General features: G+C 47.7%; 1 protein-coding gene and 1 long non-coding RNA gene across 2 annotated transcripts; one reads left to right on the plus strand and one right to left on the minus strand.

Annotated features, from left to right (window-relative positions):
* The first annotated feature begins 3,305 nt into the window (after window positions 1-3,305).
* On the plus strand, window positions 3,306-6,947 carry LOC101765215. Its single transcript, XR_001163355.2, has 3 exons — window positions 3,306-4,491; window positions 5,670-5,850; window positions 6,484-6,947. It is a non-coding gene; the product is annotated as an uncharacterized LOC101765215 (long non-coding RNA).
* Window positions 6,948-7,137: 190 nt separating this feature from the next.
* Window positions 7,138-9,181, minus strand: LOC101765622 (putative F-box protein At3g16210). Its single transcript, XM_022824125.1, has 2 exons — window positions 9,067-9,181; window positions 7,138-8,974 (listed from the first exon to the last, which is right to left on the minus strand). The coding sequence occupies exon 2, from the start codon at window positions 8,957-8,959 to the stop codon at window positions 8,150-8,152; it is 810 nt and encodes a 269-aa protein (XP_022679860.1). The 5' UTR covers window positions 8,960-8,974; window positions 9,067-9,181; the 3' UTR covers window positions 7,138-8,149.
* Between the last annotated feature and the right edge of the window lie 1,852 nt (window positions 9,182-11,033).

Below are 11,033 nucleotides of genomic sequence, written 5' to 3' on the forward strand. Positions count from 1 at the left end.
CGACATGCATTTTCTTTGTACTACAATAAGCTGATTCAACTGCTGCATTCACTAGATGATACTGTGTTGCATTGAAGAGTTCTGCTATCCAGTTATGAGACTTGCTGGTTGCAATAAGATTTTGCCCTGGTGATTCCATAGATGATGATTTCAGCTGTTTTTTTTTCTGCAATACAGAAACAGAATAGAAAATTGTGTCCGCATCAACTTGCAAGATCTCCTTTGCGAAGTTCATCATTCTGTTTCCATCCTTTGCACGAGATTGACTGCGTCTTGCACCGTACGTTTTATTTGTGTTCCAGTTACGCAAAACAGCGCATTAAGCATTCTATTGGGTTTTTGAACCGTAGGGGCTGAAATCTCGCGCAGTTCGCATGCCGCAGCTTTTGTGTTTTGTTGAATCTGCTATGAAATGTGAGGATCACCAACACAAAAGAACAAATCTGTTCCAAAATTTCAATGAAAATGACTACCAGAGACTAGGGCGGTGCAGGAGCAAAGGTCAAAAAGTAAGGTGATCAGAGAAGAAGGCTAAAAGCAACTCCAAAAGTTTAAGCCCCTTAAAATAGAATCCTGCCTCCGTTCCCCGCAAATTTGCGCGAGCTTAGCGCTTCCCCCAATCGCTAGAGGAGCGGAACCGCTCCTCATCATCGCGGCGGGCGCCATCAAACCGCTCATCTACAATGATGGATTATTCATCTGTTGCTCTCTGAAGATGGAGCACTCTCCCTCCCCATCCTCCTTGCGCCAACGTTTCGCCTCCCTGTCGACGGCGCACCACACCGCGACCCTGGTGGACACCCTCCCGGCCGCTCTCACCCCCAAGCGGTCGGCCACCCCCCTCTCCTCGGCGGCGACTCCGTTCTTCCCCGCCGCCACCGCTGGGTGGACTCCAGCCCGCCGTCAAGCATGTGCGGCTTGCCGGCTACGACATCTCTGGCCTCTTACCTCGAGGTTACCAGCAGCACCCCGCTGCCGGACCCTTCATCAAGTGGAGCTCGCCAGGTACGTTCCATCATCGTGCAGGAGGCGCAAGCCGAGCGCGGCCGCGCCGCGACGGTGCCGCCGACCGCAAACCCCGCCCTCGTCGCCCCATGCACCGCGGGCGGCCTCTATCATAACTCATCATCAGGCTGCCAAACCGTGGTAGGGATGACCGCTGAGCTCCACCTCACCGGGACGGCCACCATGGTGGGCACGCCCTTCTGACGGTGGTCGGGGCCGAGGCCGCAATCAGCTGGCTCAGTTAACAGCCGTGATAGTCCAAGGTCAGGACTTCGATCCAATTTTTTCAAAAATTCATGTTGAAGCCCTTCAATCAGTAAATACAAAAGTTTGAGAAAGATTATAGGTGAACAAATCTTCTATAAATGATTTGTTGATTTGGACTTTGGTTTGGAAGATAGAAGGCCACGAAGTCGGAAAAAATTCAGTCCTTAGCTGAATTTTTCAGAGATTCAATGTGACATGTTTTATTTGCATTTGGCCAACTTTGGCATCAATTTTGGAAGTTAAGACATGATCAAATTTTACCATACAACCCGTGCATGTCATGTCCAAACATAGACCGATCCATTTTGATCAAGATCTTTGTTGTGTTTTTAGGCAAAAACTAAATTTAGTAGCTCCAAAAGTTGGAGTTTTATCACAAGGATCGATCTAGGGGCAGTCCAGCTCAGGGTCCACGCGTGCTGACATGGAAGTTTTAAAATATTGGGGAATTTAATATTAGGGATCTGCTGTGGAATGGTATGATTTTGGGAAAAAAATTAGTAGAACCCCCAATACATAGTTTTGGGGAAGAATTTAGAGACTCTTGGAGATGCTCTAAGTTTGGCCTATTGGTTTTTTTAGAGAGAACCAGGTTGCAATTTATTGATTCACAGAAACATTTACACAAACTTCTTTACAAGGACATTCTTGATTGAAACCAAAATTACATTTTGATCCTTACAAAGATCTCCCCATGTTCTTCGTCGTCGGAGAACGGAGCCACCACTCGACGCCAAAACAAACACCAAGTTTGCAGCCTCAAGCCGAATCCTACTTCAACTTCGACGAAGAAGCTTTCAGTTTATTGCCACATGAGCCAGCACAAAAGATGTGCACATGAATCGTTGAACGCCCAGGCAAAAACTTCGCCAAGATTATGGGATTGGATGCCACAAGCAACGCTGATGACCCCACAATACTAGCAACAAAGTAACCCTATGGGAGATTAACCTACCCGATTTCTCGAGCAGGCATAAGGAAAACCTCACAGATCCATTTTCAGAGACAGCATCACTATCGCCGGAAGCGTTCTAGAGGGACAAAAGATTCGGACAGCTACATAAAGCCACCAAAAATATATTCATGAATACTCCAGCAACCATGCCATGGATTGTGAGATTAACGCCGGTGTTGTTATCATCGAACATTGATGCAGAAGGAAATCTCAAAGAAAATATCGTCTATGCTTAATCCCACGCATATAACACCATTGTCGAGCACCACGAACACAACCACCACCAGAATCATATCGCCAACGATAGAAACAATAGTTGAGAAGCTCAGGAGAAAGCAAAAGACCTCACCACCGACACCACACCAAGACTGAAAGACGATGACGGCATCCGAGCCGGCGACAAGGAACAGGAAATCCCCATTGAAGCTGACCATAGGGAGATTTATTGTAGACTAATAGCTATCCTAGAACCTATATATACATCGCCCAGCCAAGATCCTCAATCCCCTCAACCACCCCAAGCAAAAGAGGCTCGTGGAGACGAGGGGATTGAGAAGCTCGCCGGCGGGAAGAACTGGAACCGGCGGAACTTTCTTTTCGCCCTCTCTCTTCTATAGCAAAGAGATAAAGACAGAAGGAACAGTTTGGGCTATAGATGGCCGAGTGGGCCGCCTGAGGGGACCGCTGTTACCGTGCCAGGCATGGCACGATGGTAGAGCTTGGGCTGAAGCAAAAGAGGCTCGCGGAGGCGAGGGGATCGAGAAGCTCGCCGGCGGGAAGAATTGGAACAGGCAGAACTTCCTTTTCACCCTCTCTCTTTTAGAGAAGAAATAAGGATGGAAGGAACAGTTTGGTCTATTAGTTGGCACTATAGGTGGCCGAGTGGGCTGCCTCGCATGGGGGACCGCTGTTACCGGGCCAGGCAGGGCACGGTGGTAGCTTGGCTGGGCCTGAGCCCCGGCAGGCTACCGGGCCGCCCGAGGCACGACACCGCCTGGCCAATTCGCCGAGGCCCGTGAGTTCTTGTGGCCAGTGGCTTGGCGATCTCCAGTTGCCACTACTACTAGCTCTAGCTCCCTCCCTCCCAAAACCGGAAACACCAATTCTCCGTGGTTGGCTGCAACCACGGCAGCTCTCGCCGGCGATCTGCCGAGAAATCCCTAACCCTGTGAGAGATCCAACACACCCGAGCTAGAGGTGATATCGCCGCGACGGCGTTGAATCGACGATGCGTGGCGTTTGAGAGAAATTCCGGGGCGGCGCTCTGCATATCCGGCGGAAGCCGCCGCCCGCCCCCCCCCAACCCGTTCACCCCCGGACCTCGTCGCCGGCGGCGACGAAGGAGGCGGTGTAGAGGCGCAGGGGGACCTCCTCAGCGCCCTCCCCGACAACGTGCTCCTCCTCGTCCTCCTCAGCCTCCCGTCCGCCGCGGCCGCCGCGCGGACCAGCGTCCTCTCACGGCGCTGGCGCCGCCTCTGGGCGCACCTCCCGGAGCTCCGGTTCCCGGACCTCGCCGATCTGGCCCGCCCTCGCGCTCCACTTGCTGTACATCGTCGCCGGCGACGCCGACCCGGGCGACGCGGCCGCAGTTCTCCTCCTCGCTGCGCCACGCCTCACCGGCGAGCTCGTTTTCCACGATGCGCCTGCGAAGGATGGTGCGCTTTACCGGGCCTGGAGGCCCTGGACTAGAGGCGATGTTGAGTTTCCCTGCTTTGACAAGGCCGAACGGATCGACCTCCGCCTTGGCTACCTTCGCCTTGCATTGCCGCTGTCTGGCGTGTTTGCGAAGCTCACGGTGCTGCGCCTGTGCCGCGTCCGATTCCACGGCCCCCGCGACCTTGGCGACGGCCTCTCGTCAGCCCGGTGCCCGTCGCTGCGGGAGCTCCGTGTCTACAGCGTTCTAGGTGTGTCCAATCTCGCTATTCGTTCAGAGTCTCTCGCCAGTCTTGATTTGGGTTATGTTGAAGGGTTGCAGCAGCTCACCATTGTGGCGCCAATGCTTAGAAAACTGAGTGTCTCTAGCTGCTTTCATGGTTGGTAAGCCAAGGCAACCAGTGGCAGACATATCTGCTCCAGTTCTGGAAATGCTCCTGTGGGCTGATACGTATGATGATATGAGCTCGGTCCAGTTAGGTGAGCTCCCACAGCTACGGAAATTAAGAATCTTCTGTGGTCTGAACTCTTATTATTATCCATACAACTGGGACACTGTGATGCTACTGCGGCGCTTTCGGAAGATCCCAATTCTTATCATCTCTCCAACTGTAAGTATACTTTCTCTGTCTCTTAGAATAATTTGTTTGAAATTCTTCTTTATTGAAAAATTACCACGGACAACCAGCAAGCTAGTGTTAAATTTGTGACAGCTGGTCTGGAGTTCAGAATAGTAGCAATTGTTACGTCTTAATACAGTCTACCAAGTAAACTACAATATCAATGAAATGGGCTGGCGAAAGGACTATCAGTTATAGTTACAGGCATATACAAACCTAATATGTATGGTTATGGTTAATGTTGTAACCTTTGATCTTACATGGGCATGAGTGCAAGCATCGGGTGTACACAAGGATGTAAGTGTTCTATCTGAGAACAATGAGTGGGGTCTTTGGATACCACATCAAATGCGCAATGAGGTGGACCAAAACTGGAAGACACTCAAGAGAAAATCGAAAACAGAGTTCTTGTGTAACTACAGAGTCTTGGTGCCAAATATAAAGTCTATTGAGATCAGTAGTTGAGAACATTGGCTTAATGTTGGTACTGTTATCGATGGTGTTATGGCATTCAATGTTGTGAAATCATGCTAGATGACAACGTTGCTGCATTTCCCCCTGAATTGTTTTACATTTGCCATTGAAACATTTTTTTCCATTTTTTCGAATTGAATGTCGAATAGCATTTGAAAGGAGATGAGTTTGCTAGGGTATTCGGGTGATGGCGAGATTTTTTTTAATACCCCAGTTCGTATCTAAATTTCTCACCTGATTTACTTTGCTCAAGCCTATTAACTGTAGGCTTACTGTGGTTCCTTATCAGAAGCTATTAGATGCTTTATGTTCTGCCTTCCTTTTTGTAAAATTTAATGTAGCTTGGTACCTTGTTGAATGAAGATGGTATTACTTGAACTGCATTTGGTTGTTAGCATAATAGATACACTTATATATCTTATGGTCAAGGGCATAAACTGAAGATGAGAGGGGTAGTGTGTGTACCTTGGGAAATAGTCAACCCAAAACTGTGGAACGAAGTGGGTGAGTGTATAATTCTCACATAATTGTGATTTTTGACCATGGAGATCTGCTATGCCATTAATCTGATGACCTTGTCTGAAGCAATTTTGCTGCATTTTGTAACAATCATTCCTTATGAGAAAATGACTTATTTAGAAAATAGTTGTATTTCTCACCTGCTATGAATGAACTTTTTGCGTCTTTATGTACAGAACGTGATGGACTCCCAGCACTTGGCAAAAGTCATTTACCTTGCTTCCCGACATTGAGGAGCTACGCCTGTCCTTGGGATTATTAACGACTGGACATACCTTTGGACCCTTTGTATTCCATCTGCTTCGTATTTTTTCTAGTATAAGGAAGCTGAAGCTCAAGATAAGTGAAGAAACTAAGGTAATTACATATTTCGGTTCACTTTATCTGTTACCCAATACTTTGGTTGCTTGGAAAACAACAGAAGCATTTCCATTTAGTGCACCAAGGCTCGACCAATAGTAACACTTTAGGATTTGATCTGGTTCTCATAGTTTATTTCTAGACTATATACTTTATGTTCATCCGCTAGAAGATCTGCTTTGCTCTGAAAGTGTGATGAAAGGCTGAATCTCTATGTTGGTTCCCAATTAAGCGCCATAAGGACGTTGTCCATGATATGCTTTAATGTGTTGAATCGAATACTCAAACTAATGGAACTTTTCTGTAAGCCATGCTAAAGGCTCCGTTAGGGAAAAAAACCCTAAGAAATGAATTTCATTGATTGCACGCTATTTTCAGTTGGCATATTTTTTTTAGTTTAATGGAAAATGCAATTTATCTTATTTTCTTTCTTTACACAGCAGAAACTCATTGGTGCACACCAAATGATATCTCATTTGTATGCAGCAAATTTACCATAAGTTATTTAGAAGGCATTAACTGTCTAATCGTCTCCACTTTCCTATGTTGTTCCTGTTGTTAATAGGCATTAAAAATTTTACCAAGAAATCATTCGGGCTTATACTCTTATCTCTATGCTCCCCATTTCAGGCCAAAACTATTTTGCTATCAGGTTGTGTTTGCCGTCAGCCGCAAAACTGGAAAACTGAGGAGCTCTACTTGAATTCTCTCCAGGAAGTGAAGATCTGTCAATTGACAGGATCTGAACGCGAGCTCACATTTCTGAAACTCCTATTGTGAAATGGACGGAAGCGCTCAAAACAATCACCTTAGTTCTCGATCCTTCAGTTACTGTCAGCGATCAGATTTGTCAGGAGCTACTCGGCCACTACTCTAGGCCAGAGATTTGCATGAAAATTTACTTATATTGCAATGGGTCAAAGGTGATGTATGAACCGGTAGGCTAGCGCAGTTTTAAGGGCTGTGTCTAACTGTGAGTATGACCCGTATCATTTACATGGGAGCATGAAACTCTATTTTCATAGTGAGCACTGAGCACACAGCTGCTTTAGTAAGGAGTTGTGCTTGTTCCTCTATCTGGCTTCATGTGTAAGATGAATAAGTGTGATTGTAGATGCTTCCATTGGGTTTTATTCTTCCCTTGGTTTTGCCGTGCAAAGGTCTTGAAACCACTGAAAAGCAGCTCAGGTGCAAACCTCCTGCGGCTGTTGGTTGAAACTTGAAACTGTAATATCTGCTGTCATGCTGAAAATCACATGAAGAACACCGCAAATTCATGGATTAGCTGTTTATTATGCAGGTATTATCTGATATGATATTACTTCATTTACAAATCATTCACAAGGTTATTATGCTCTCAACGTTGTACCAAAGGTAAAGAGAAAAATGTAGCTTGCCATTGTTTGTGCTCTGCATAATTTACACGACCTCCTCATTCTCAAAGTGTAACATGGTTTATGCTGTCTTCCATGCATGCTTGGTAATGCAGCCGCCGAAATGGATGTTGACGATGCTGATGCCTGGGCTGGTTCTCTCTCCTTCAAACATGTACAGGAAAGTAGTGCCAGCCTATTCTGGTATTACTAAGAGTAAGTTCTTAATCTTAACATGCTTCCACTTGCGTTGTCGTGGTGCCCTTTTGCAGATCTCCAGACGTCGATTTCTTTCTTCCTGTAGACTGACAACGTAATTAATAAGCTTCCCTACGACATGCATGCATTGCTGATGATTTACGCCTTACGTAGGCTGAGATTGCAGTTGCTAGGTTTAGCTGCTCCATGCACCCTTGGCCGTCAAGGCTCGTTCTCCATCCCTGCACACGGGTGTGCATGCATTTTCTTTTCCTTTTCTTTATTGTGCATTTATGCATGCAACTTTGACTCTCCACTGCATGCATGGTCAGCGATACCCCTTGGTGTTCACACGTTCTGCACTTGTGTTCAGCCTGAAGCCGCGCTGCTGCTGCACTGCACCTACGATTCGGGGACAGCACACCCGTGAAGCCAGCCTGCAGCCACCCGCCGCCGCCGCCGCCGCCGTCCCCGCCCATCGCCGGCTTCTGGTAAGCCTCCTCGTCCTCCCGGTTTCCGCGTTTTCCTCTCTGCCGCTCGAGCATTTTGCTCTTGTCCATCCCTCACTCTGTCAGTCACATCTCCACATTGTGCTTCAACACCCATTCTTTTGTATCATAATCCTGAAGAGCCCAAATGGACAGTTTGTACTTCCCTTCATGAGTATCTACTTTCTCTCGAGTCATGTAATGCAGATGCCCTTGGGATACACCCAAGTAAGACATTCAGCTCCTCCTATTAGCCACATGTGGCACCGGGATCATCCTCCTTGACTTGCCTTGCACATCTAGAGCAACTATCTTCATCTCATCATCGTCCCATACTAGCAGATTCAGGAAGCCATTGATAAAGGGGCACCGAGGACTAGGGTCTGCAAGATTAAACCTGACCATATGCCATCCTTCCAGCTGCCCTTCCTCTCCTTGTTCGTCAATTTGGTTGTCACTCCAGGTCCCAGTTTCAGAGGAGTAGGTGTGCACAGAAAGAAACTCCTCGTGGGTCTCCACCTGGAACTGGACCAAGTTGAAGTGAGAGGACACTGCCGGATCGAAAGCCAAATAGGTGAAGGTTAACAGTGTAGGACTATGAGAGCTGCAAGGAGGCACGGCTTCCCATTCCTTTGTTCTCGGGTTGCACACGATATAGGCCAAGGAGGATGTGATAGAGTATTCCTGGCGGTGCCCAAGGAGGATAAGCCCGTTGCAGGAACCCAGTAAGACGAGGGCCTGGATCCCAGGCAGTTCCGTCAGGAAGGAGAAGCTCGGGTCGATGTCCGGAGGCACGGATCTCGCTGCCAAGTCGATGAAGCTGAAACTATATGCCTTGGAGGATTCGTCGGGCGTCACGCAGAAGAGTCCTTGCATGGCTTGTGGCAGCTTCTTCCGGTGGTGAGGGTCGGCAATGAGGTCGCGCCAGGCCTTGGGCACGCACTTGAACTGGCAGACGGACTTGGCAGGGACGCGGCAGAGGATCTCCACAAGGGGGTCAACAGGGAGGTCGCCCAGCGCGGCCGCACGCCTCTTGGAGCAGTCCATGCCACCGATATCAGTCTGCGAAGCGGGAGACCGAGATGGAGATGTGAGGGAGGGAATGCGCGAGCGCGAGAGGAAACCGCGGCAACAGGGAGGAGGAGAGAGCTTACCAGCACCAGGAGATGGCCGGGATCGACGACGGCGACACCGGCGGCGGCGGGCGATTCCGAGGAATTGGGGGATTTCTACAGGGCCAGGAGATGGAAAGTGACCGAGCGAATAGATGGGTCCTTTTTTTTTTGATAGGGAATAGATGGGTCCTTTTTCTATAAGAAAGAGTATCTGGGCTTGGACCTCAAGCTGTGCGCTTCGGATTTTGGGCTGGGCCAGGAGCCTGAGCGCATGGCTGGCCCAATTTGGCGCAATGTTTCTAAAATTTTGCTCGAAACAATGCATAGAACCACGTAGAGCTTCTGTCTTTCAGTTTCATCACACTTTCAGAGCAAAGCAGATCGATCTGCTACCAGATAAACATTCAGTATATACAATGTGATCAAACATATGGAAATCAGTAAATCACAACATGGTAATAACCTGTTTCTGAAATCAATCTACTGCTACTTAACGCCCAAATTCTAGGCTCACGACAGCCTCCTTGTCAATGCAGAAATTTCCTGCACTACTGCCAACAAACCCCGAGTTGGCCTCGTACGACGACAGCACAAGCAAGCTCTCGGTCTCTTCGGTACTACTCTGATCCGCGGCCCATGGATGCTGCACCATCCTCCTCAGCCGGCCAAGCTTGTCCGCAACTTCCTTCATGGATGGCCTTTCCTCGCCACTCATCTCCAAGTACTGGCGCGCTAGCTCTGCGATCGATCTCTTCAACAATCTCCGCGCTATCGCGCGCTGTCCTTGACCTGATCGTCCAAGATCTCGTCGAGCCTTTGCCCCTTCATCGCCTCCAAGAACATCAGAGACAGCGCCTTCTCGTGCTCAGGGGCTTCCAGGTTGAACAACGCCTTCTTGCGAGTCAGCAGCTCTAGGAGACAGCAACCAGTGAGCAAGCTTGCTGCCTGCCCTGCCCGTGCCCGACAGGCTCCTTGCATGCCAAAGTCTCAGGTCATGTTTAGTTCCCTCCAAACTCCCAACTTTGACACTATGCAAAAAGAAGATTCCTCATCACATCAAATTTGCGGTACATGCATGGAGTACTAAATGTAGACGAAATTAAAAATTAATTGCACAGTTTTATTGTACTTTGCAAGACGAATCTTTTGAGCCTAATTAGTCAATGTTTGGATAATAATTTACAAATACAAACAAAATGCTACAGTTGCGTATTTATGGCAAAATGTCAATTTTACCACTCCCAAATTGGGAACTAAACGAGGCCAATCTCGATCACGCTTTCACACTGCCAGAACCTTGCAAGCCACGCCTTGCCACTTCAATTTACAGCTGCCACAACACCCGCAACCTCCTCCAGCGAACAATACTGGTGAGCTCTCCAGCCGCTTGCATGGATTCTTCAGTCAGCTGCCGCAGCAGTGATTGCATATGAATCAGTGTGATTGCAGACGATTCTATTGTGTTTTACTTCCCTTGATTTTCTCCAGCAAAGGCCTTGAAACCACTGGGAAATAAAAACTGTGGGGCAAACCTGTTGCAACGGTTGGCTGAAAATTGTTTTCTGTGGAGCAAAATTAAACGAAGAGCACCGCAAACTCATGAATTAGATGTTACTTAAGCAAGTGCCATACGATATGGTATACCTCGTTTACATAATACTAACAAGGACGTTAGGTTTTCAGCGTTGTACCAACAGTTAGAATGCTGCTTTTCATTGTTGTGCTCTGCACAATTTACACGATCTCCTCGTCTATCTATTATCTTAATACAATAGTGTTAAAAGAAGTCATCACGTTCTATATTAAACCACATAGTCCGTATCAAAAAAGATTAACAAATATATAAATTGGGAACTTAAGAAAAAAGAAGATAGACCCATATTATAACGGTAGAGTTTTCACCAGAGATATGTAAATTCCATGGATGGTTCACGTGCTATTTAAGTCAATCAATCCATGTTGCATTAGCATTAAGAAACTGTCAAGTTAGTTTTTGACAGGGGTCT

Source organism: Setaria italica, chromosome II, assembly GCF_000263155.2.
Source record: "Setaria italica strain Yugu1 chromosome II, Setaria_italica_v2.0, whole genome shotgun sequence".
In the NCBI taxonomy this organism is placed as follows: domain Eukaryota; kingdom Viridiplantae; phylum Streptophyta; class Magnoliopsida; order Poales; family Poaceae; genus Setaria; species Setaria italica.